The 26,116-nt window shown below is 55.1% G+C and overlaps 6 protein-coding genes across 6 annotated transcripts; 2 read left to right on the top strand and 4 right to left on the bottom strand.

The window, feature by feature from the left end:
• Positions 1 to 2,282: 2,282 nt before the first annotated feature.
• Positions 2,283 to 3,655, top strand: CTAM01_06194 (alcohol dehydrogenase GroES-like domain-containing protein; the record flags this gene model as incomplete). The annotated part of the gene is made up of 4 exons (XM_060522223.1): positions 2,283 to 2,339; positions 2,422 to 2,792; positions 2,873 to 3,278; positions 3,353 to 3,655. 4 exons carry the CDS (start codon positions 2,283 to 2,285, stop codon positions 3,653 to 3,655), a joined length of 1,137 nt encoding a protein of 378 aa, XP_060382951.1.
• Positions 3,656 to 3,979: 324 nt separating this feature from the next.
• On the bottom strand, positions 3,980 to 5,078 carry CTAM01_06195 (aldo/keto reductase; the record flags this gene model as incomplete). The annotated part of the gene is made up of 3 exons (XM_060522224.1): positions 3,980 to 4,585; positions 4,654 to 4,928; positions 5,021 to 5,078. The coding sequence occupies 3 exons, from the start codon at positions 5,076 to 5,078 to the stop codon at positions 3,980 to 3,982; spliced, it is 939 nt and encodes a 312-aa protein (XP_060382952.1).
• A 1,394-nt stretch (positions 5,079 to 6,472) lies between these two features.
• CTAM01_06196 (SNARE domain-containing protein) lies at positions 6,473 to 7,841 on the bottom strand (the record flags this gene model as incomplete). The annotated part of the gene is made up of 7 exons (XM_060522225.1): positions 6,473 to 6,497; positions 6,558 to 6,589; positions 6,673 to 6,722; positions 6,794 to 6,899; positions 6,960 to 7,193; positions 7,258 to 7,532; positions 7,604 to 7,841. 7 exons carry the CDS (start codon positions 7,839 to 7,841, stop codon positions 6,473 to 6,475), a joined length of 960 nt encoding a protein of 319 aa, XP_060382953.1.
• A 2,399-nt stretch (positions 7,842 to 10,240) lies between these two features.
• On the top strand, positions 10,241 to 20,023 carry CTAM01_06197 (uncharacterized protein; the record flags this gene model as incomplete). Its single annotated transcript, XM_060522226.1, has 3 exons — positions 10,241 to 10,296; positions 10,420 to 13,768; positions 14,123 to 20,023. The coding sequence occupies 3 exons, from the start codon at positions 10,241 to 10,243 to the stop codon at positions 20,021 to 20,023; spliced, it is 9,306 nt and encodes a 3,101-aa protein (XP_060382954.1).
• A 348-nt stretch (positions 20,024 to 20,371) lies between these two features.
• On the bottom strand, positions 20,372 to 20,935 carry CTAM01_06198 (uncharacterized protein; the record flags this gene model as incomplete). The annotated part of the gene is made up of 1 exon (XM_060522227.1): positions 20,372 to 20,935. The coding sequence occupies one exon, from the start codon at positions 20,933 to 20,935 to the stop codon at positions 20,372 to 20,374; it is 564 nt and encodes a 187-aa protein (XP_060382955.1).
• Positions 20,936 to 22,914: 1,979 nt separating this feature from the next.
• CTAM01_06199 (transient receptor potential ion channel) lies at positions 22,915 to 25,906 on the bottom strand (the record flags this gene model as incomplete). Its single annotated transcript, XM_060522228.1, has 4 exons — positions 22,915 to 25,363; positions 25,414 to 25,468; positions 25,534 to 25,554; positions 25,606 to 25,906. The coding sequence occupies 4 exons, from the start codon at positions 25,904 to 25,906 to the stop codon at positions 22,915 to 22,917; spliced, it is 2,826 nt and encodes a 941-aa protein (XP_060382956.1).
• Positions 25,907 to 26,116: the final 210 nt, after the last annotated feature.

Here is a 26,116-nt window from a genome sequence, read left to right on the forward strand (position 1 = left end):
TGCGTGTGGAGGGAGCTATATGAATGGGGAGCTTTTTGAAGTGAGTGGACTTTGATTGGGCGAGGTCGGAGCAGAAATGTCAAGACGCAATTCAGTACTTCATGGAGGAACGGATAAAAGATCATCAAGCTTGTAAAGGTACTCCTTTCCCCGGCGAAACGGACAAGCTTTTGGGAGATGGGCAAGCTAAGCTAACCTTCTGTTACCGAATGATCCCCGGTACGAAGCCCGCCTGCAGCGTTTTCTACAGGCCATTGACTTCGGACAGCATGAGACTTCTTGAATCTGATTTGGAACACTTGCTCACGGGACATGCAAAAAAGTGAGGAAAGTAAAAAAATGTACTTGTGACGCCGTAGGACAGAAGCCATTGACGCGGGGCAAGGCGCGGCGTGGGAGTCTCACGATTCAAGCTGGAGAGAGGTGCGGGGCATTTCCCGTCGTCTCGATTGTACCTTGGTACCTGATGTACTCGATACTTCTTCCTTTTTCTACCCCTCCATTGCAAGGGTTCAGGGGCATCTCCAATCGCGGCCATCTGACGTCGTTTTTTCGTGCCTGGGCCATTAAATTCCGACTTTATGTTTTCTTCAACCAGCCTTTGGCACTCATCGCAATGCCGTGGAAGACTCGAAGAATCCAACTACAGCATATCACATCTTTTGCAACATGAGAGACCAGGAGTAATTAGCATTGAGGCGTCGAGAATGACTTGGGGGCGAAAGCGAAGGTAATGAATACCTGACAGCAGTACATAGACTCGGGCCGGTACCCCCACGTAAGAAACGCTAGGTGACGGTAAAGTGGGATTAGTCGCTGGCCTTCTCCCCGCACGTCGGAGAAGAACGAAAAAAAGTCACGATGGGTGGGGAAGAGGAGAAGAACACGAAAGAGAGGAAAAAAAGTCTCTGGCTCAAACTGAAAGCATGAGGATAGGAAAGAACCCGAGTCTTCTGCGAATCACCGATGCTGTAATTGTCAATTCTCGATTGCCCTCGGGCTGTCTTGCCATCCCTCTTCGACGGGATTGCCCAGTTGTATCTGTCCCTTTTCTTAGCTTTTTCCGGGGTATAAAAGTCGTAGGTACTCTGCACTACCTATGGAAAGTAGGAGAAAGATACGTAGCGTCCGCCTTAGGACAGAATTGCCGTGTTTGGCCTCCGCGGCCGTTTTCTCCAACCCCGCGACGGGATCCCCTCTGACTTTTCGGCGTGTATTGCCCATATTGGATGGGGGTCACTTTCACCACCACTTGTATGAGTTGAGTAAGGGTCCATAACCCGCGGGTATCATAGGAAGAAACTGAGAGGCTGACTTGACAATTGGCAATTGGGATTGCCCCTCCCCCTCTTTCCACCCGCGCCCCCTCCACTCGTTCCATGGTCCATCAAGATTTCATCCCGCAACATCCCCCATTGAGCCAATCCACGATGCGCCTCGTCTTTGAAGGCGGACGCGGCATTCTTTCCGGCAAAAAGCTCAAACTTGACCATGTATTCGTACTTTCGTAAGTTACCTAGTCATGTTGACCGGTTGCCTTTTCGCTCTAAATCTCCACAACTCCACACGAACCGTGTGTCCAGCAATGCTTTCTCAAAGCAAGAATATCCATTCCGTGTTAGTCTTCCCCCTCTTTTCAGCACTGTCCAACTGTCGCAAGTGTCATCATCTCGTACCTGGTACTCGATACACTTGGTGACTGGCCTGCAACGGCGAGCATCTTAGAAGCTCGCCCCTGATTCTCCAAGGTTCCAGTAGCTTTGGAGGCTGGCTATGTAACTTGACACTTGAATCTAATGATGGATATTTCGGCGTACTTGTACTCGAGCCGAGTCGAGAATTCCTCACTCGGCTATAGATTAAAACTAGCAGCTTCCCAGGTCGTCGGCTTGCTTGGTAGGAGTAGCTCGGTGCTTCCCCCCACCGACCAAGTCTCTCTCGTAACCCGCATTTCCGTTTTGCATCACACGCCTCCGCCGATTCGCGTCCACCCCTAGTAGCTTGACTTAAGTCGCGTTTTCCGATCCGTCGATATCGGACTTGTGTTTGACCATACGTACCTTGCCTTGCCTTGACCTGCTCTGCGCTGCTCTGCTCTTGACCAAAAAGTAAAAGCATGCTCATAACTGGCCGTCCTGCCCACTTTCTCAACAGCTTCCAATTTCTTGGAACCACTTTCGCACTTACATACCCCTTGCTCTTCACAACATCGTCGTAGCTTTCTTCTTCCCTCTCCAAATCACTTCTACATCTCACCCAGCAGTAAGAGTACATAGCCCACCATGTCAAGTGTCCAAGTCCAGACCTCCGTCCTTCACGGCGCGAGGGACCTCAAGATCGTAAGTCCAACAACCACTCAGGAAGCGCCGAGAATCCCAGGCAGACGCACCGTCAAACGCAAGATCTAACTCAGAGCGACAGGAACAAAGACAGCTCCCCGCCCTCGCGCCAGGCGAAGTCCAAGTCGCCGTAAAGGCCACCGGCCTCTGCGGCTCCGACCTGCACTACTACAACCACTTCCGCAACGGCGACATCCTCGTGCGGGAACCCTTAACCCTCGGTCACGAGTCCAGCGGCGTCGTCACCGCCGTCGCCTCGGACGTCTCTAACCTCGCCGTCGGCGACCACGTCGCCCTCGAGGTCGGCCAGCCCTGCGAGGCCTGCGAGCTCTGCGCCGCGGGCCGCTACAACATTTGCAAGGGCATGAAGTTCCGCAGCTCCGCGAAGGCGTTCCCGCATGCCCAGGGCACCCTTCAGGAGCTGGTGAATCACCCGGCAAAGTGGTGTCACAAGTAAGTGCCGGCGCAAACTACTTGGAGCTTTCTCGTGAGGTGTAAAGGTATGCTAACCTCTGACCTCAAAAAAAAAACAGGCTCCCCTCAGAAGTCTCCCTCGAATTCGGCGCCCTCGCCGAGCCCCTCTCCGTGGCAATGCACGCCCGCGACCGCGGCAACCTCCCCAGCAACTCGACCGTCCTCGTCTTCGGCGCCGGCGCCGTGGGTTTGCTCTGCGCCGCCGTGAGCAAAGCCGACCAGCAGCGCGTCGTCATCGCCGACATCCAGGCGGACCGCGTGCAGTTCGCGCTCGACAACGGCTTCGCCGACGCCGGCGTCGTCGTCCCCGCGCAGCGCCCGCAGACCATCGAGGATAAGCTTGCGTACGCGCAGAGCGTCGCGGAGCTGGTCAAGAAGGCCGAGATCGGAGGGGCGGCGGTGGGCGAGGTGAATGCGACGTATGAGTGTACCGGCGTCGAGACGTGCATGCAGACTGCCATCTTTGTGAGTTGTTTCTTATTCGCGAGATACCCACTCTCGGAGGCCGAGGTATACATACTGACAAGTGGTTCTTTCAGTCCACACGCCCAGGCGGCAAGATCCTCATCATCGGCATGGGCACCCCGATCCAGACGCTGCCCATCTCGGCGGCGGCGCTGCGCGAGGTTGATTTCGTCGGCGTGTTCCGGTACGCCAACACGTACCCCAAGGCCATCGACCTTATCGCCACGAAACCAAAGGGCCTGCCCGCGCTCGAGAAGCTGTTTACGCACCGGTACAAGGGGTTGAGCACCATCAAGGACGCGTTTGACATGGCGGCCAAAGTTAAGGACGAGAGCGGGAATCTGGTGCTCAAGGTTTTGGTGGATACGTCGAATTAGAGAAGTGATAGCGACTATAAACAAATAAATAAAAAAGTGATGATTTTCAGTTACATTTTGGGAGAGCCGTGTTTGGGTGATTGATCGTTGTGTGCAATGTGAAGTTTGGTGTTATTTCACCGAGGCAGTTGGGACATAGAGAACAACCCGGGGCAATGACAAGTACGAACACATCCAACGCAAACATGTGCCTCACAGAACGCCCGTCATTCAGACAAGTTTTTTTTTCCACCACAATCAGTGGGGCAGTTTCTGTAGACGAGAATACGCTTTAAATCATTCTATTTCTTCGCTCTATTTATCTGATAAAAAGGACAAAGGAATCTACGACTTATCCGGGAATCCAAAGTCGATACCAAACGGCGGGTACACATAGCGCTTCAGCTCCTTCTTGGCCGTCAAATCGTCAGAGTACGCCCGCAGCTCCTTCAGATCCTCATCATCGAGCTTAACAATCTCCAAATTGGACTTGATCCGGCTCTCCGTCACCGACTTTGCAATCACGGTGCTGCCGCGCGCGACGTGGTAGCTCAACAGGACGGTACCGGCGCTGACGCCGCGCTTCTCGGCAATCTTGACGACGGGCGCCGCGGTCAGCAGGGGGCCACCCGTGGAGCCGAGCGGGCTGTAGGCCATGATGTGAATGCCCTTCTCCTTGCAGTAGTCGACGATCTCCTGCTGGGGCAGGCTCGGGTGGTTCTCGATCTGGTTGACGGCGGGCACGACCTTGGCCTGCGGGAGGAGCTCTTCGAGGTATTTGACGCTGTAGTTGCAGACGCCGATGGAGCGGACCTTGCCCGTGTCGAGGAGCTTCTCGACCGACTTCCAGGTGTCGACGTGGGAGTGGCTGTGGATGATGTCGCGGGAGCCGTCGGGCTTGGTGGGGAACCTGTCGTGGTTGCCGTTGGGGTTCATTGCGACGGGCCAGTGCTGTTTGTTGTCAGTCTCTTTCTCTCTTCTTGATATGTTAGTCAGGAATGTGAGTGAGGGAAACCTACGACGAGGAAGAGGTCGACGTAGTCGAGACCCAGGCTCTTCAAGCTCTTCTCCAGGCCCTCCTTGACCTTGTCGTCGCCAATGGTGTAGGTGGCCCACAGCTTGGTGACGACAAAGATGTCCTCGCGCTTGACGCCGTTGGCGAAAGCCTCCTTGAGGCCGGCACCGACCTCATCTTCGTTGGCGTAGCAGTAGGCGCCGTCAATGGCCTTGTAGCCGACTGAGAGGGAGTAGGAGACGGCCTTTGTGACCTCGCCAGGGGCGGATTGCCAGGTACCTTTTGTGTTGGACGATGACGTTAGTTGTGGGTTCTTCTCATGGTGTTTCCGTCTAGAAGAATGGGTCTTTTGAGTGATGAGGTTTGCATACCAAGAGCCACAGCGGGGATCTCGTATCCCGAGTTCAACTTGAAAGTCTGGGAAGCCATCTTGACTATTGCTGAGTGGATGTAATGTCTACTGAGGAGGGGTTGGCGATGTTGATGTTGCGACAACTTCTGGATGAGAATGCGGGGGCGGGGTAATTTGATGTGGGAGAGCGTTCTGGAGAGTAGAACAAGCATACAACTCTTGACTCGGGAGTAAGAGAAGGGGGGGTAAAAAATCAATGGAAAGGAGAAACGTCACTCGGGATAAGAAAGGGACAGAGGGGGTGGGTGTGTGATCTCGGTATATATATCGACGAAGAGAGCAACAAGAGCCAAGGAGAGAGACTATCAGGGTGATGTGTCGCGATCAGAAAAGGCCGGGTAAATGCTAGACGATGTGCCTCCCCCTCCACCTCCCTCTTCACCTCTGGCCAGAAAAGGTACATAATTACATGGCCAACTACCTGAGGAAGTACAGACGGATCTTGATTTGCCCATCACCTGTGACGCTCCTCCTTTGGTCCTCAGCTCCCTGAAAGTGAAGTAAAGCTCGCCGGCGGGGAAGGGCAAGAGCTGCCTGGGCTGTCCCTCTTTCGTGTGGATTTCCCCAGTTTGTCAAGTCACTGCCAGAAACCCCGTAAACTGTACGGGGTAGGTAATACCTGGTGTTACAACAGTACCGACTACCACAGATCCTACGGGATCCCTTCTCCCATTGGTGGGCCTTGTGTTACCATTTATGGATTAATTCTCTGGGTCGTCGGAGCAGCTCTCGGGTTTTGTTGGGCCGAGTCATGAAAAGTGCCAAGTTTGGTTTGCTTGGAGCGTGTTAGTGACAATAGCGTGGGGAGCCTCTTGTTTTTTTTTTCCCCTTTCTCATAGCGGCCGGTTTCCGGCGGGGGGCTGGGACGGTTCAAAGTGCGGGCAAAGTTCCCGGAACCAAGCCCGAGGTCCGGGCGCTTGGCCGCATCACTCTGACCCCGTCCCTCTCCCCCATTACCTCACCTCACTCAGAGTCTGAGGTACTTTAAGCCGGGGGTTCCTGACGTTAGTCGGCATACTGCCTACCCTGCCGATTCGTAGGTATCCTGTACCTTCTGCTTGCTCTGCTCCTCCACCCCCACGTTCATCCACACGCTGGTGCAGTGGTGCTGGCGTCCGATTCTAAAGCCTGAGGGGAGCCAAGGTACATACTTCGTGGGGCCGCCAATGCTTCGCCGAAGTTAACCTCTTTTGTGATTAATAGATCTAGATTTATGCAAGGAAGAAAGCTCTATAGCTGCGCTGCGTCCGCGTCCGCGTCCGTCCCCGTCCCAGCGTCAATGTCATGATACAACTTAAGGGTGCTGATATTACACAACTCAACGCCATCCATCTCCTGCTGAATGAGCACTTTGAGTTCCGCCCCAATCCTCCGAACCGCCGTTCGTTGCCCTCGTTATCGTCACACACTGCTAACCGGCAATGAGGACCCAAAGTCTGTGGGGTGAGTTAGTGACAAAACCCCCAATCTTGAGGCGAAGCTGATGTGGAACGTACAGGAAGAAAATCATGAGTACACCAAACATTTTCTATCCATTTCTGTCAGTAAACGTGAACAGGATTCGTCGCATCGGAATGTCCATCACCGACGATGAGGAGGGGCACGACATACAGCAATGAGCCATCTGTTGCTGGAAACACGACCCCAATACTTGAGAAGTTCTGCGGACAAAAGAATTAGATACCCATGCGGACGCCTGTGTGACTGTAGCACGGAGCCTGCGGGAACTCACCTCTTTGTGCTCCTTGCACGTTGTCGACAACGTCTTCCGTGTTTGCATCGATGCGCTGGATCATCTCGCTCTGCTCCGAAACCATGGTCGCCAGCTGACCAAAGATCTGTGTATCCTCCTGTCAGCCCATGCTGTCCTAGTATCGTGGCAAACCACCAAAACTTACAGATCCAAGCTCCGCGATAGTGGATTCGATGCTTTCAATAGCAGCACCTCTCTCCTGGATATATGTGTTTTGCGGTTGCGCCTCTTCCATCATGAGAAGCTGCTGATCTCCTGGCGGATTCAGCGACAGCAGATCTGCGCCTGGGGACGGCGTCCCCCGTTGGGGTGTTCCGTACAGCGGCGATGCTGATTGTTGGAGAGGTGGTTGCGTGTGCTGGGAAACGCTCGAAATGAACTGTAGAGACATAAACTCATATCAGCATAGGTCCATCTCTACGGAAATCAGGACTGGAGCGCACGTTATCAGTCCTGGACCTTGAGGCCTGGATGTTCTTGGTTCTCTCCTCCAGGACATCCTTGAAGTTGGCCGACACGTCCGTCAGCTTGCCTTGCAGCATAAAGACGACATTCTTGTTGTGTTCTCCCTCTTGGTCAGCCTTTGGATGTTGCTGCTTTGTTAGGACCTGAAGGCCTCCAATCTGCTGGTTCAGGGCGCTCAAATCTTGCTTGATGATGTATGTGAGCTCGTTGATCTCGACTGGTCGGTCGTCAAACAGGGTTCTGCGCCGCGCCACTGTGGAAAGAGTTCTTGTCAGCGCCATGCCATGATTATTGCAGAACATCCCTTGGGACCCAAAGGCATACATGTTGCCAGCTTCTCCAACTTTGCCATTGTGCCCGAAATTCCTCTCCCGATTTGCGCCGCCTGGCGCGCAAAATCGGAGCGCCGGGGTCGCGAGTCGCCATCGCTTGCGGCTTTCTGGGAGTCGGTGAGGAGTGATCGTCGTTGAGCGCCGACCTTGCTGGAAGCCTGTCGACGTTGCGCTTGAGCGAGGACCGATTTGAACTCGGCGGTTCGGTCCTGTATCGATGCGACCGCCATCGTGGAATAGCGTCTGAGACGGGGCCGACTTCGGAATCCGGACTACGAGTTTCTTGGGCGTGGCGGCCAGCGCGTTCGAGATCGTTGAGGGGTTCTTTGAGTGCGGAAGAGTTGTCGTCGAGCTGGGTTTGGCGATAGAGGTGGATAGTCAGGGATGGGAAATGAGCTGTGTCAAATTGACGGACGGGCACTTTTGGGAGCGTGGCAGTGACTGCGGGCTGGCAAAGAAAGGCTAAAGTATTGTTGTACAATGCGCGCGAGCGTTGGGTATAGTTGGGAAGATGGATCGATTACAGCGCCGGGTTCTGAAGTTGGCGATAGGGCGAAGAAGTATCGAGGAATCAATCTGGAAAAAAAAGTCGAGCTGGAGAGTTGTTAGTTGAGGCAAACGAGCGTCGTGGCCGAGTTCCAGGTCCGGGGCGTCCAGGTCCAAGTCGAGATTCATTGGCGCAGCGCTGCAGTCAGTGGACTGGTTCTGCGGGAGCGACGGGGCCAGGGTGTCCGATACCTAGGTACATACATTTCCCACGGAGAGTAACTTCAACCTGTCCTCCGCCCATCCCTTCAGGAGCGCATTCCATCCCCGGGCCTGGACTGTGGCCATTGTGCAACCGCCATCGCTGGGAGCTTTGGGGCTTGGGAGTGTGGCTCGTGGCCCGATGTAGAGTTGTGCATGCACCGCCACACCCAAGAGTGGCACGCCTCATTACCTGCATATCACCTCTCACTTTCACACAGGTGCGCTGCGAGGCGAGTAAGGTACTTCGAGGTACGTGTACCTGCTTGGAGGAATCCTCGGGTCTGCCCGCGCTGGAGACTCCAGCCGACATCAGCCAACCTGTACTTCGAACCTTACTTCGGGTGCCTCGAGGTACATGATGGAGATAGATGCGAACGCAGCAAAGAAGAAACATGTCTTGTGAATGTCACTCGGGAAGTGCTCATCTGAATGCATGACGTGAAGAGTGCAAACATGGGGTATTTCTATCTCGATGTGCCTTTGACTTGTACCTCAAGTGAGGTTATTCCACGTTTAAACCGCAAGCTATGGGTTGTCACTTACAGGAAGAAGGCGCACCTTACACAGTAATTACCAGGTAACTTGCTGCACTGCGCCGTTGGGAGACGCCAATGGGGCCCGGCTGACTGTGTTCCACAGCATTTCTGATGCATGGTACGGAGCATGGTACCTATTCAAGTTTTCAAGTCAATCAGCTTCAGACCGAGCGCAACTGTAATTGTTACACTCGCATCACTCACCTTAGACTCAATCAAAGCTGCAATGACGAAACTTTGCCTTGTGGTGTACGAGTCTCTTGCATGCACAACCTACTCTCTCACAAGGCGTACGAGTCCATTCAAGACGCAGGAGACCGTCACCCACGCACTCAAGCGGACAGCACTTTGAGAAACAACAACTTCCAAGGCTCAAGCCACACCAGCCTGACTAGGCGGCCGTTTACGAAATATCCCTGTTCTTGGTGATCCAGTCGGTGGCATCCTCGAGCTTCCATTGGAAAACACCCCCAGTTCGTTCCCCTCTTTTTCAGCACGTCCAACGGGTCTGTCCTTCAAGGGTGGCATTGGTGGTCAAAGTAGTTTCCCGCCTTTGCGTTGCTGATGATTGACATTCCAATGCGACAGCGCTGGGATAGCCCGGCATGAATTGTGCAGCTCTGCTGATGAGATGTTCCCGCACCGAGAAGGCAGAAACAAAAAAGCACCACAGTCTAGTGAGTCCATAGGCAAGAAGAGGGCGAGGCACCATACCTAGGCAGTGGTGGCAGTACGAAGTATCGCGTGGGCTGGGGCTGGGTCGCGCTGCTACCTCATCATCAAAAGGTACGACAAAAGATACATCAGCCCAAGCCTTCCCCGCCACTACAGCACATGTACCTCATGTCCTTGCGTAGCCCGCCCCAAGCCACGTCCCCCCCGACTTCCCAACTTCCCAAGCCCCCAAATTATCATCCCGTCTTTCTTTGGGTTCCCCGTCGCCCATCACCCATCTCCAGCGAGATTCGGGCCTTGTCAGACTGCCGACCTTCATCATTATCAGCCCAGTTCCTGTCTCTGTGCCCCGACAGAACGTGACGATTCCTTGGCCTCTTAGGACGCGTCTGTCTTCCTTCCAATTCTCGTTGTCGTTTCAACTTGGGAGCTCATCTTCGTGCTCCTCATCCCATCCGAAAGTTCGCACTGGGCCGGAGCCAGCGTCGCAACGTCTCTGGCCACCCGCCTGATCCCATCGGGAACCAACCGCAACCCGCAACCCGCGCGCTTCGCGATACCCAGTTCCGAGTCACCGGCGAAGCTTGGAACGTCCTCAATCGTAGCCAGAGAAACCGAGCAATGAAGCAGTAGACGGTTCCGAAACCATCACATAAACGAACGACGCTATGGACGGCTCGTCGTATAATTACGGCTTCAGAGCCCTTCATACCAACTCGCCTTTGTGAGTGATTCGAATTCTTCCAGCCTTCAGCTTTGCTTCTCCTAGATTGTTTCCGCAAAAATATACCACAACTCGGCCTTGTTCCTCTGTAGAATGGTACTGACCACACAATCCTACCTGTAGAAGCCCCGATACCCCGACGAGTGCCTCCTATAAGACCAATGTAAAGAGAACCAAGACCAAGAAATGGGTCGAGGCCAAGACCCAAAACTACGACGGCGATGACTGGGGAAACGATTTTGAGGACGAAGCCGATGATCCCGTTCCCGTGCCGCCGCTGAAGCCCACGGGCTACCGTCAAGCCGGCCAGTCAACCAATACAGCTCTCCCGTCGCACCAGCCGCCAGCTCCGTCAGCTCCCCAGCCGGCCGAGCCTGTGCCTTCAATGCGACCGGCGCAGCCGACGGTGAATGAAGCCAGACCGACGTCTAGCCATCGTCCCACTGCCGGGCTTCCGCCTCTGCAAATTCAGAACTCAGCAAAGCCTACGCCTCCCGTCGTGCAGCAACCTGTGGTGAACGAGGTGAAGCCGCCTGCACCTGTGGCAGAGCCAGCCTCAGTAGGTGCTGCTCCCGAAAGGGCTCCTCAGGAACCGCTCGTGTCACCACCTCCACCTGCCAGCGCTGGACTGCCTTCACGGATGAGCCCAGCACCAGTTCCAGCGCCCGTTCCAGCACCGTTCGCTGGTCGCCCAGAATATCCCAGGGGCACTCCATCTCCTCCTGTGGGAAGCAGACGAACTTCACCGGCACCGGCCCAGACCCAAGCCACCCGCTTCCCTCCTCGTAAGAGCAGCATGGGGCAGCAGGACCGTGATCGCCAGGCTTCCGGTTCTCGGTCGAGCTCCACGCAGCGTCCGTGGATAGACCAACGATCAGCGTCTCCTTCCAATATCAAATCGCCGGGCACACCGTCCAACACCACAGCAGCGCACTTTATCCGACCCTCGGATATCTATCGCCAGATGGACGACAATAAAGAAAAAGAGGGTGGATTAACGGAGGCGGGAAGGCCAAGCATAGACAGTGCTACTGGCCCTAGGAGCGAATCGTCGGTGTCGGCTGCCAACCCAACAGTTCCGGTAGTCGACGCTGGTGAGCAGCAGCCAATGCGCCGCAGTTTGGACAAAGGCGACGGGCTGGGTGTTGTCGATAATGCCACACGACAACCTATTCTGGCACCGGTGGCGGAGAGAAAAAGCGAGTATGGCTTCGATGGGCTTCTAGCACAACCCCAGGCCCAAGGAGTAGACCGAGGCCGACTGAGTCCTCCAGGAGGCATGCCGGAGAGCAACTTGGGTGTACCAGAGCCGCAGTTGCAGCGCCCGACTGCAGAAGAGTCTGACCAAAACCGCCGCTACTCCACGAGCCCTCGACTGCCCGACCTGGCACGCATGTCCCTTTTCGGAGACGACTTCTTCTCGAACCCAGACAAGTATGCTCACGAGGCGCCTCCGATGCCGAGTTTGCCATCCCAGATCCAGACGCAGCCTTCCGAACCCGCTTCTACGGCAGAGAAGGCGCCAGCTGTGGATAAATCTCCCACTGCTGCGACGCCTGGTGATGTGACGTCCCCACTTCCCACCATCAGCACGACTCCGCAGCCAACCAACTCATCGTTGCCTGCATCTCAACCAGTCAGCAGGGAAAGGTCGCGTTCACCATCCCAAACGCCACCAGCCTTGGAGGAATCCAGCAGATCTCGTCTGCCTTCGCAAACTACTCGACCGTCTATTCCTGGAGGTTGGGTCACCGAAACACGCTCCATTGCCGATTCTCAGTCTACTTCCGCCGTTGCGACACCCGCTGCTACTGCCGATCGGAAGCCCATTCTCGGCGTGGATCCTGGCGAAGTTTCCCCCATCACCGACAACGAAGACGACAAGTTTGGCGCCAGCGGGGTAGCTACGACGAAGGATACAGTATCCATTCCTGTTTCCATCCCCGAAGCTTCGGAGCGGGCCGCTCAGATGGAGGGTCGTGTTGACCAGGATGACGACCCGGAGACTTCGGCTCCTCTGAACCCTCGCGAATCAGGCAGCTCGTCATTGGATTTTGCGGCGCCAGAGAGGCTGCAGCGCGAGTCCACCATGAGCACCATTGCCGACCCATCCCCTGTCAAGGAGAGCGATAAGTTGAGAGAAGAGATTATGCGCAGCCTCAGTCCCGTCCGCCCGACAAGTCACGAACTGAACAACTTCAATAACCATCAGTCGCTGAGTCCGGCCGTCGACAACAGCGGTACTCGTGAGAGCGCCTATCTCGACAGCGTCTACGACGACTATTGGACTGCAGGCGACGACAAGCCCGATGTGCCCAGCTTGCCTTCACAGCAGCCAGAGCAAAAGAGGGCGCTTACCCCCAACAAAGACATCTCTGACGTTCCTCCTTTGAGCCCTCGCAAAGATGCCATGGACAAACCTCCTGCACTTGGTCGACGGTTCTCATGGGAAGCAGGAGGAGAGCAGGTTACGCCAAAGGCCTCTGATGCTCAGAAGGATCCTCTCGCCGAGCCTCACCCCCAACCTGGTGACGCGGGCGAAGACAGCGTGCCCCCTAAACAAGGCGACGATGAGCTGCAGGCTACACAATCAGAGGTGGCCAGCGACTCGGGACGTACGCCGCTCGCTACTGGGTTGGACGATGGGCATATTAGCGTGCCGCAAGACGCGGGCGCGATGTCTCATCAAGTGTCGCAGGTTAGTTCGGCGCCGAGAGATCGCATGGACTCCGAAGTGATCGAACCGCCGTCACCCGTGTCAGTCACGGCTGATAAAAACACTACGTCGGCTGCACCCACCCGCCGACTGTCGCTCGCGGAAGAAAAGTCAATGGCTCGGGTCTCATCAAACCCCGTCTCACCCAGCCCACCGCCCGGCGATCACCCTGCCCTGGCTCAGGTTCAACCCGAGCCTGAGCCCGAGCCAGAGCCAGAGTCGTCCGAGGCTGGCCAGGCACCTGCATCTCCAGCGGCTCCTCAACGCCAGTCGACGCAGCCTGTCAAGATTACAACGTTCAAAGAGATCATGGACCTTTCCAATGCGAAAGACAGGATTCAAAAGTACAATGAGACGCGCTCCCAATTCGCGTCGATGGATTCGGGTCTGAACAACTGGCTGGAAAACTTGAAAGCTCAGCATCCTGAGCATGCCAACGCAACTGCATCATTTGGAGTTGGCGCACCTGGTCCTGGTCAATCGCAGTCATCGCCAACAACTTCTCAGCCGGCTTCTCAACAGCCTTACTATCAGCAGTACCTCAACGCAAGCAACCCAAACCTCGCGGCGGGAGCTTCGGGTCGGCCTCCTGCGGGAAGTGCGCCCACTGGTTCGTCTCATTCGCCTTCAAGTGATTTTAAGCATTCGAGCGGTCAAGTTGGGGCGAAGGGCAAGGGACTATTGCTTGCGGCTGGCAAGGCGGGTAAAGGTCTATTGAGCAAGGGAAAGAACAAACTCCGTGGCACTGGGGACAAGGTATTTCTTTAAACATTCCTCTCAACTGGGATCATCACATCACACAGGGCATGCATTCTTTCTAGTTTGGTTGTCGGGAGGGATCGACAGTCTGATCTGTCCCGAGCAACCCCGTTTCCCCATCGGTCTTTTTCTCTCTTTACTTTTCTTCCTCACTTCTCCCCTTGGTAATCACTTATGAGTTATGTGTCTCCCTTTCTGGCCAGAATGACGGGACTGTATGATTAAGGAATGCTACGAAACTTTTTTCTATTACTGCACCATCATGTAACCCCTGTGGTGATCTCGGACACTCTAAAGTCCAACATGGCATCTTATATGGTGAATCATCTCTAATTGTGTCTTCTCCGACAGAGCGACTCATCTCCCCCGCCGGCTCAACCCAAGACTAGAGCCGAGCGACGTACTTCATGGGGCATAAGCCTTGGATCGCGTTCGTCACCTCGTGCCGACAGCTACGGTCATGCCCACTCACGGTCGCACTCGGGATCCGTGTCAGGCCCAACTCCACAGACCATCCCGGAACATCCGGCATCTCCGACTCCACCGCCTCAACTACCCCAGACCTCACGTACATCCCCATTTGATACCTTGACTCAGGGCAGTGATGATCAAGCTTCGGCTTGGGCCCCACCGCGGCCCCATACGCCGCCCCAGCAGTCTGCCGGACCTCCCGGAGACAGTGATTCGGAGCCGGTATCCCCCGTCTCGGACACGCACTCCATATCGACGACGCCCCGGTTCCAAGCCAAGGACACGCCCGGTGACGACTATTCCGTGGGAGGTGACCTCCAGGTTCCTAGACCCATCAGCAAGACTCAGCCATCATGGGACCCCTTCACGGGCACGCCCTTAGTGGAAGAGGAGGGATTCGAGATGGGACAGTCCACGGATCCAAGCCCTCCTGCGTCTCATGCAGGTCAAGGCCAAGCTCCTCCCCCCTCTTCTCAAGCCGCACAAACTGTCGCCGCTGTAAGACCACGTGCAAACACAGCCGATGAACCGTATGACGACTGGGTCGTTGTGTCGCCGCAGTCGCCTCCTTCTGGCCAGATCCACGTGGTATCTCCTCAGTCACCGCCACAGGCGCCGCGGTCATTCGAGCCTACCGAGTCAAGCAGAGAAGTTGATGAGGACGACCACGATTTGACTCATGGTTCTAGTTCAACGGGTCTTTTTATTGTGCGGCCAACTCAGCAGTTGCAGCCGGTTCAGCAGCAGTCAGTCCAGAAGCAGCCGATACAGCAGCCGCAACAGCAACAGCAACAGACCATAAATCATCTTCCATCACAGCAGACCTCTCCCCAGCGCCAGTCATCCTTTGTTGGCCTACCGCCCATCAGGCGAAGTTCTACATTCGGTATCAACCTGACCAAGCGGGCGAAGAAACGCTTTCCCTTGGACGAAGACGATGATAACAACTTTGTTTCCTCTCCGGTCAACACGACAACAGACCACTATGGCAACGATGGCGGCTCTTCATCCCGCTTCCAGCAAGGGGAATCCAGCTGGTCTGCACAGTCTGCGCAACCCATGCGCGTCGACACTGGGCCACCACGCTTCCGTAAAGACAGCAACATGTCACATAATGTTCTTTCGGCAACGTCAACGCAGGCGGCTACGCTGGCGACCGAGAGTAGTGGGATGACAGGGCAGGACCTCAGAATTGATGATGAAAAGAGACCTCTTGGGCCGGGAGTAGCAATGAAGGGCGCTGGCCGTGTACCAGGACCCATCGACACAAGAGCAGCGATGCAACAGAATGAGGGTCGAACGAGCGGTCCGCCCTATGGTCCAGGCATGCCTCCTCATCAAGGGATTATGTCTCCAACTTTCGGAGGCAACCCGATCCATCACCTCCCTCCACAAGGCCCATGGAAGCTTGAGGAGTCGCATTTGTCTGAGCCACTGGCAACCAGCAGAAACCGGCAGTCGGGAGGATCGCTGTCGCCTCACCAGCAAACCTCCTTCGGGATCGATAAAGAGACTGGTGTGCCTTCAACGGCGGCGCAACGACCCGAGACGCAGTTACCCCCTAGACAAAAGTTCTCTGAAGTGCCTCCTTCATCAGCGCAGCGTTATCCAGGCCTATTCACCCCGCAAGCAGGATATCAAAACCCCAGCTCTCCCACAGGGCCACGAGGCTCGGAAGACCTTGGTCAACATTTCTACAATCGCGATTCTACCTCGTTGTACAGGACACAAACTGGCGACTCCGAAGTCAGCGGCTTCGATCCCTCAATAGATGAAGAGCGTGGGCGCAAGCGAAGCTCTGGCTTCTTCAAAGAAATCGGAGGTCGCATCTCGCGTCACACCTCGCGGGAACGCCCAGCGTCCAAGGCCGAGAGCGGAGCACCAAGCTACATGGCTGGTCCAGACGTGCGAGGTGATGCCGTGTCCGAGGCTAGCGTTGCCACAGGAGAGCTGCAAGACCGCCAGAGAAGACGTTCAAGCTTCTTCCTCAACTTACGAGGTTCTAAACCTTCGGATGTGGGAGGGCCCCAGGGCCGTGATGGCGGTGAAGGGATTTCGCCGTCACCAAAGGCGAGCCCGAACCCGGGCGGCCCGTCCCAGGTCCAGCAACCACCACCGGGAGGGCCCGCGGAGAGAAAACGGTCATTCTTCGGTCCGGGTGCCGATCAATCCGCCAATTTCCCAATGCCCAACCTGTCTCGTTCGTCAACGTCCACTGCTGGATATGAAGTTGCAGGCGGAGCAATGGGCCCTCCTAAGAAGCGGTTTTCCGGCTTTACGAGCAAGGTGTTCCCTCGTAGTTCAAGTCAGCAGGATTTACAGGTGCCACAGAAACCTAGTACATCACATTCCACTACGACTTCGACCATGTTTGGTCGCCCGCCAAGCACGCAGGGAAGTCAACCTGGCAAACCTAGCCCCTTAGCCGCGCAGGGGAGAGAGAGGAGTAACACCACTGGCACAAACCAACTTTTTGCACAGGAAACCCTGGTGAATAAGCCGTTGGGCAATGTCGAAGACGACGAACGAGGTAGAAGAAGTTCAGCAGGCGGGTTTTTCTCTGGGCTTTTTGGTAAACGCGCCGCCAACAAGCCGACCGAGACCCAGCATGGATTACCTCAAGGACAGGACCAGAACGCAAGTGTTCCTGCGCAGTTCAGAGTGCAGCAGCATACTGGTCAACAGCTACCGCCGTCAAACCTTGGACCAAGGCGCGAGGATGAAGGCCAGCCGCCTATACGGAGCCCGCCTCAGGGGTTCGGCCAGCAGCAACAGGAGGAGTCGCCTCGCTTCCAAGGCTTTTCCATGCACCCGGGAGCTGACGCACGATTTCAACCTCAGCCTCAGTCCCAGCCTCAGGGACCTGAACTTCATCAGAGAAAATCCAACGGGTCTGTCTTGCCCTCTCCTCAACCGTCGCAGCAATTCGCTGCTGTGACAGATCAACAGAGAAGCCCCGCATTGGAAGAAGCGCGAACACGTCCGGTGTCAGACTTGCAGAGCGAACGTCGTGAAGCCCCTATCGCGCCTGGTCATGAAGCGAATGATGAACATGTCTCACGGAGAAAGTCCAGTCAGATGTTGAATATGGAGTCACATCCCTCACAATCGTTTAATGCTCCGGCGCCCCCATCACAGAGAGAACAACCATCGCAGGGACGCCGCCGTCTCACTGAGCAGAGACAGCCTTCTCTTTCATTTCTGCAGGCCGAGGAGCAACTCTCGCGCCCTGAGCTGTCAGACGACCAGACCGAAACCCACTGGGTTCCTCCCGGATTCTCGGCCGAGCCAACGCCGGAGCCATCGATCAGACACAGCTACGGACGCGAGAACTCGCCGGGGCCCCAGACACCGCCTCTGGGCCAGGGGCAAGGCACCAATCACCAACAGACTCTCGGCGTCCAGAAGCCTGGTCACGCCAGGCGAATCTCGGAGCAATCTGCGTCGCTGTTGTCTCCCTCCTCCAACTTCAGGGCACAATCTCCCAATGGAGTCGTCGGCCAGTCTGATACCTCGCAACAGTCCTCGAAATCGAACTCGCCCAAACCGGCGGCCATTACTCAGATGCCGGCTCCGAGGGCACCTTTGGCATCTGAAAGTCGAGCGCCTCGACAGGACCCGTCTCAGGGGCAGTCGCAGCCTGGTCGACCTGCCAGCATGCAGGAGCCCGATGGGACGGGTCCGCAAATGACTGGAGTGGCTTCTCTAGGACGTCCTCAGCAGCAGCAGCCTCAGCTCTTTCAGCATTCTCTTCAACATCAACATCAACATCAAAACCAACACCAACAACAACAGCACCCACATCCACCTCAGCATCAGCACCAGGGCTTTGATGCTGAAAACAGACCTCCAGCTCAATTTTCTCAAGCGTTTCCCCCAGCGAATCAGCGTTCTTCGCTCCCTTTCCCCCAAAGCCAAGACATGCAGTCTAGCGGTCAAGACTCGAGTGTAGATGGTCAACAGAACCCAGTATCAAAGTGGTTCAAGAACAGGACCTCAACACAGCCACAACCTCGGCCTAACCAAGGCCCCCAGAAAGAATCGACAACGAAGTCCATTTTCAGTGCGTTTAAGCGATCATCCAAGCAGCCAGAACCTCGACCTCAACAGCAGATGCCACATCCAAGCCAGGTTCAAGACATGCAGCCGCAACCGCAGCTGCAGCAGTCTCACAAGAGCCAAGGTCAGCAAAGGATGCCGCCAGCTGTTCCGTTATCACAGAGAAGTCACCTACCACAACAAGGACCTCATCACATGTACCAAGAACAGCGCCCATCCATGGGTTCCTCTGAGCAAGGACCTCTCCCTCAACACAACATGGCTGGCAGAAGCCCCGAAGCGATGCGGCAAAACAACGGAAGATTCTCAAGCCAACAGGACGTACCTTTCGAACCTGTTATGACTCGGGCAATTCCGAACGGTCCTGGGCCAGGTGCAAGCGTACGCGCCAACCCCCAACCTTACGTTGAACCTCAGTACGACCAAGTCCCTATCCCTCGAGGATATGATGCCGTTCACGGTGAAGGAGGCGTAGCGCCATCTCCCTACGCCCTCTCACGCACCTCACCACCGGTTCAGTATCCTGCGTACCATTCACCGCAGGTGCCACAATGGGGCCAGCCTCCTGTTACTCAAAGGCATCCGTCCGAAATGTCAATGTACAGCCACCCCAGCCCTCCCATACAGCAAGGACAGCAGCTGCTTCACAGCCATACACAGGGAGGCGCATGGCCCGAGGGTGACCGGCGCGTGAGCATGGCCTCCCACCAGTCCAACATCTCGCATGCCAGCCATAGCACGCAGGCGGCCCATGTCGGTCCGCAAGGTGATGTGCTAGTTCCCAATCAGCAACATCAGCCACAACAAGACCCGAGAGGAATACGGTTGGTGAACCAAGACGACAGCCGTATCGCGGGTCCGGACTCGCAATTTGGTCAGCAAACCATGCCGCCAAGTCAACAGCCTCAACGGCAACGATACTCCCTAGTCGATACGCCAGCTCCAGTCGCAGCATCTCCCCATATGCATCAAAGTAATAGCAGAGAGGCTCAGAGGAATCAACAGACCAACTCTGCTGAAGGGCAAACGCATGCCAGTAATGTGGTCCGAAGCCTGCATGACAAGCCTCCATCTCCCCATCCTCAGGAGCACGCTCAGCAGACGCAAGGGCTTGCAATCGATGCTGGTAGTATCATGGGAAACAGCTTCCGTAGTGTTTCCGACGACAAGCAACGGCCGGCGGAGAACATCATATCGTCTGAACCGTCAGTGCCCGCGCCAGCATCAGCACCCACGGCACCTCGCCTCAGCGTCAACGTGCAGCAAGCAAACCAAGAACCCAAAGACAACAATGATCTCTACGAATCCACACCGCTTCTGCCCTCTAATCCTTCTCAGCCGCCGGCAGCAGCACAGCCCATAGTCGCTGCAAACACGGGCCACAGCATGGTCAGCGACAGCTCTGCCGACGAAGCGCCCCGAAACGCCAGTCACGCCAACGGCAGCGCTAGCGCAGGCGCCGCCGCGGCCTCGACGACCCTGGCGAGGGGCAAGAGCACGAGAGCCGAGCTGGAGGATACGGAAGACGAACGTCAGAGGACCATGCGGCGCGAGGCCCAGGAGGAGAAGATTCTGGTCGACCCGTACGAGGAGCTGTCGTCGGGTGGGGTCAAGTACAGAAAGGAAGAGGAGCCGGCGGATGTGCCCCAGATGAGCGCGACGAGTTACCCCGGCCAGGAGTGGAATCCCTACGGAGCTGGCGGGTACGAGGATTGGGATTGAGTCTGAGTCTGAGTCTTCTAAGTATCCCGGCGAACGAACCGTTCTTCTGCTCTACTATACGTGGGACACGGTACAATTAATTACTTCATTTTCAGAGCGACGGTGCAGGGCGTTGGAAGGATTTTTCTCATTTTGTTTTGGATTCACGCTCTACAATACCCAGTGCGAACAATTGCGACAAACAACGTACTACGTATAATTCTCTGTAATATTGTAAAGAACAATATAACCTTTTCCAACTCTGTATACATTTGCTACCTGTTACACGCAAACCAAACCCATCAATGTTGTCCACATGACACGCTACAATATCTCCCGCCATATATCCTCCATAAGTCATCCTCTCCCTCAGTTCTTAATCGCCACATCGTAATCCGGCGGCAAGGACCGCCTATTCCCCGCCTGCTCACCGCTCCAGTACGGCGGCGCCTCGGTGACGCCAGAGGTATATCTAGGAGGCAATGTCGCATTCGAAGACGACCTCCTCACGGACTCCCTCCACCGCGAAAACGGACCAGACATGAATGAAACCCTCTTCGAGTCACCCTCTGGAGCCGGAGTAGGGACGGGGGCGGAGGGAGCGGGCGTGCTCTTTTCAATGTCCTTAACGTTCATCTTAATGCCTCCCTTTTCCGGGTCTCTAGTAGCTGGGTCGTTTCGAGGGGTGGCGGGAGGATCTCGAAAGGGGTCCTGGGGGACGTTGTCTTGTGGGATGGCGCGCCATCTGCCAAAGGGGGGGCCACCACCGCCGCCGTCGCCGTAGCCGCCTCCTGATGCCCAGGGCGGACGGAAGGGTGGGCCTCCGGGGCCGGGGTCGAAGTGGCGGGGGCCACCGCAGCCGCGGGGACCGCCTGCGAGGGCGCGTTGTTCAAGCCAGGCTTGGCGGGCTGCGCGGCGTCTTCGGCAACACATTTTTGTTGTTTTTTTCAGGAAAAGTCTAGAAGGTGTGGCTGTTGGTAAGCGATTGTGATTTGTGGTAGTAGGGGACGTGGTGTTTGCTGTTGTTGTTTGATTAGAAGACTGTGGTCCTAGGGAAGCTGCAGTTAGAGAACGCAGTTAGAGAACGCAGTTAGAGAACGAAGTCGGGAGTCAAGCTTGATATAGACTTGTCAATATTAACCTGTCTCCAAGGAGGGGTTAGAGATCGGGGTCGGGGTCCGGGGGGCAACACAGGATGATGTGAGCAATGACGAAGGGATGCGAAGACATGGGCAGCTGAACATAGGCCCCAGCGAATACGACAGCATAGAACAGCAGGGCAGTGTCGAATCGAAATCGGGGGTCCGACATACACCCAAAACTTCAGATGAAGGCGTCGCGGCTCGATGCGAGAAGTATACCACAGTAGGGCAAGTGTGTGGCTTGCGAAAGGCTCCTATGGGATGTTTCTGCGACACGCGTTATCGGATAGACTTTCACCCCGCGCCCCTCCATTCGTCTAATATTCGCAAGATGACGACGGGCTCTCGCACTCGACGTCTCTCTTATCTGATATGAATCAAGCCGTCTTTTTTGCACACATTCTTCCACAATATCTCTAATCCTGATCGATAGCAAGGGACGTACGTGGTAGAGGGTCAGAGTGTAAGTGGCGGCGAGCATACTAAGGTGGTACCTAGTCGTTCTAGGTTCACCCGGCTCGCACTCGCATCCGCCTAGTAGTCGAATTCAGAGTCCCGATGGGGTATGGCTGCCTGGTACTAGGTGCCGTCGAGGCGTTGAAGTCAAGGAATGTTCCTCCGTAATTGGTGACTGTGGCGTTGCTAGGCGGCACCGGGATGCCCTCCGCTTCAACGGGTGATACTGAATTGTTCATGATTGAACTCCCCAAATTAATATGCGAAGCCCATTCCTCTAATTATTTCAGTAATCTAGAGAGATGTCTAAAGCTGCACATCATGAACCTTTTCAGAGCTATCCCGTGCATGTTTGTTTCTTTGCGCGCAGCCCAACGTGTCTTGGCCTATAGGAAGGAGACAACCAAAAAAGTAGTAGTATTAGTAGCCATTCTCAGAAAACGATCTCACCAGTCGACAATACCACGCTAGAAAGGTGAAAGCTACATGTACCCTCATCTGATAACCATGCGCCTCAACTCACCAGCTCGAATCCCACTCGCCATCATTGCCCAACTCCGTAACAATTCATCCCATCTTTTGCATAAATTCCGCAGAGCATGAGCCTCAAAACCAAAGCTCTTCGCCACAAGTAGCCTTGCTATCTACCTTGCCACCTTTGAGCACAAATTACCCTTCTCGTGGCGCGGATGAGTTGGGATGAATAAGTGGCGGTGCCACTTACCTTTGTCTCTTTATCTCCTACGGTGAATGACAGGCCAAGGATATTCAGAAAGCTCTACATCAACCACCTTGGTGCAATAAGCTTGAAATCTTGAAGAAAGGTAACCAGCGGGAGTTGCGAGTGTTTTTTGTGCACAAAAGAGAATAGCTTATGCCATATTTAAGACGACTCTATGTTAAGACTTGATACTGTTCTCTAGGTCTACCTGTCAACCCAATCTCTATGCTTGGAGCCTGCCACTTTCTTGCTTTTATAAGTGTGTATCCATGTACTGCGGCTCATCCAGAGGCCATACAAATATGTGCACGTTCCAAGATGTGAGCAACGGCCGGAACGGCCGGCCTGTCCTCCACACATTAGTGCCATTACAAAGATAAGGGGTTTCTTCTTCTTCAAATGAGCATTTCCGCTAACGCCCAGTGATCGTTTCTCATGAAAGTTCGTAAAGGTCAAAAATATTGACCGTCTATGCAGTGCAATTCCACAACAAGGAAACCAATGTCGACACAGTTTCGAAATGGAGGCGCTTGTGGTGTCAAGGTCTTATGCAGTATGGTTGTGAAACCAGCTCTGATGTTCGTTATGGTAGCTTAGGACTTTTGGGGCTTTTCTTCAACCGGAGAAGCATTCTCCTTCCTGGCTTCATGCTCGTCTTTTTCGTGGATGGGGGAGATGGCGGTATCAGTGTGTTTCGTGCTGGTCTCAGGCTCGGCCATGCTCCCGGGTGTCATTACACTCTCCTCTGGAAGTTCCTCGGTGGGAGTCATGAGACGGCGCAACTCGTTGTTCGTCATTGACACCGATCTTGCAGGCGCCGGCGAGTTGTTGGCGGAGCGTCCGAGGTCAGGTTGTGATCCAGAGTGCGACACTTTGCGCTGATGACCGAAGCTGCTGCGGTGTGCGAGCGATGATCCCGGCCGATCCGCATTATTGTTGGCATCCCATTCAGCAAAATCAGCTGAACTCCATGAAGTGCGGTGTGGTCTGGCGCGGCGCGGCAAGCTACCAACAGAGTAGCGCGAGCTGACACTATCTGTCCGGGTTCGTCGGGTGGTGGTAGTACCCGGCGCAAATTGTACTACTGAAGCATTGGCCGGCCGAATGATATCTCCAACCTGGTCTTCTTCGTCATCGTCCTCAATCTTGCGAGTCCGGCGAACATTGTTGACCGAGAAATATGGCTGCGGTGGCTCCCGAGGCTCTTCAATCTTCGGATCTGGTTTCGGTGGTGGCGGCAGGTCAGTGGCTCTAGCCTGGATATGCTCGTAGTACTTGATGCGAATTCCATCCAGCACTTCGGGGAACTGTTCGCGATTTCGGTAAAGCGACATCCATGATGATATGGCACCTAGGACAATAAGAATCAAGACGGCAACAACAAGGAATCCTTGGACGACAATGATGATAATGCCGAAAACCGTAGAGAGGATGCGACCAATGGCGAATGCGGGTAAGAAGGCAATAGAAAATCCTGCAGTGACAATCTTTGTGATGCCCAGCATCCAGATTGCCAAGGAAGTGTTTCTTTGGCCCTCGAAGGGGTTGAGCTTGACAAAGACAACGAAAGCGATGATCTCGAAGACGAATAATCCATAAACTTGGGCAAGGGGGCTTCGTGCTCCGCCACCAATGAAGCAGGCCCGAATGAATTGGTAGCTTAGCCAGCAGGCGAAGAACCACCATCTGGTCCGGCGGTAACGAGCCGATAGCCAACCAAAACGTTTGATGTAAACCTCGTCTTGGTGGACCGTTGTCCGGTTTGGGTCGTCGTCAATAAATCGGATCTTGAAGAACGGGAGGGATCCGTAACGTTTGGCGGTGGTTTCCTTTTCGCCAATTTCGCTGGCACGCGTTGTTGCAACCGCTGGTATTGAACCAAAGAGCTTGCCCTGTTCGAACATGATCGTATCGGGGCCCATTTCATACTTGCCGAGGCGGAGACGGAAGAAACGTGCGTAGGCTACAAGGCCGCCAACGCCAATGAGCAAGATGATGAAGATGATCGCGGCGATAGCTGTCGGGCCGGCCGGCGCGCGAATATTGAACTGGAATAGCGCCAGGGTCATCAAGGAGGAGAACGAAATGAGTAGCGTGCGCAGGACACCAACTGCCAGATATCCGCCCAGGTGGTTGCGGAAGTACAAGAAGCGATCCTGTTTGATCAGCTTTGTCCGAGCAAGCAAGTCGAGCATGAACTTGAACGCAGCGATGGAGACGGCAACCAGTCCAATGGCCACCAACCACCAGATAAGACCAAGTGTGAAAGCATCGGCGGCCGGAATGCCCAGGGCAGAAAGGTCTCCGGCGAACCCAATCCACTTGCCCGGTGTAGGCATGCCCGGAGCGACGGGGTCTCCCGCCCAGTAGTATTCGTATGGATTGCTTGTGTTGTAAACCCTAGTCGCTCGCTGTACGAGATTCGGAACGGGCGCTCCATCGCTAGACGTCGAGAAAGTGTCGAGCGAGCGGCCATAAATTTGCTGGACGAGGCCACCCCCGGTGTTGATAACGGTCGATCCTGCACCACCTACTTGGCTGGCATTACCAGTCACGCCGGCGAAACCGTCGATCGAGTTGATTACCTTTTCGCTGTATATCATGCCGGCGGCCCATCCAAAATTGCTCCACCAGGCGGGGAGGACGCTAGGCCAGTCGACGGACAAGGCACCCGAGAAGAAAACGGTCTGATAAGTCTCGAAGATGACCAGGACTGACAGAGAATGGGCGTAGTGTGTCCTAATATGAGGCATGCTAACACCATACATGGCGGTTGCTGCAGAAGCCAGGATCGCGGCGAGCGTGAACACGCCCAGTATCGATGAAATCGCGGCCGGGTGGGAGAAGCTATTGCCGTTCCGCATGACGGCTTGGAAACAACCTATCTGCGTCTGACTCGAGTTTGCAAAGATCTGGATGCGCGCAGAACCTTCGAAATCGGGAATATCGAGGGCGATGGAAGGAATGCCGTCGATCTGAGCAGGCGTGAGTCTGAACTCTGCAAATGCAGTGATGGGCTTGCTGGCGTTCAGAGGGCACAGACTGCGGGAAGTTAGCAGACCGTCTTGAGAGGCGTCGGGGCTAGAACGCACCTAGCGATGTTGGCCATGCAGGGGTTAAAGTTCATCTCGAATCTTGTCTCGCCATCTGCCTCAAGTCAGCATACCCCATCTCTGCGTATAGGTTCGTCCCAAGTTTTGAATGTAGCTTACAAGCTTCGACGTTGATATGCACTGCAATATGTGATTAGTACATGGATAAAAGTTCAGATTGGTTCAACCTACTCATTAATGATTCGTTTCTGATATTGGTCGTACCGTCCAAGTGGAACTGGACGGTCATGTTGTCGGCATAGTAGGCGGCATCGAATTTTGTAATGTTGAACAAACTTTGTCCTCCCAGACAGTCGCCAAAATCGCCAGTGAACAGGCCAGGATTGCGATTGACCGCGAGCTGCTTGCTGTTGCCATCTTTATCTGAGCCGGTGATGTAGACAGTTTCCGTGGCTGCCAAGATCGTAGCAAAGAAACTGAACAGAACGATCAGGGTCGCGGCGAGCGAAGTCGAGCCTCCGAATCGGGCCATCGTGGGCGGTTGGCGCAAAGGAGCGACCGGGCGATTCGGAAACTCCTGGGCTGGTATGCCCGAAGGATGCTGATGGGTGTGCACACAAAGACGGCGAATGCGGTTTATGTCGTAGTGGGAGCGGTGATGTCTGGAGGAAATCGAACCAAGTGCTGAGAAGCAATGGCAAAAGACATGTAGGTATTCAGTTGTGTCGCATGCCTTGGCTGG

The sequence above is a fragment of the Colletotrichum tamarilloi genome (genome assembly GCF_030869305.1).
Source record: "Colletotrichum tamarilloi strain Tom-12 chromosome Unknown Scaffold_17.1, whole genome shotgun sequence".
NCBI classification, from domain to species: Eukaryota; Fungi; Ascomycota; class Sordariomycetes; order Glomerellales; family Glomerellaceae; genus Colletotrichum; species Colletotrichum tamarilloi.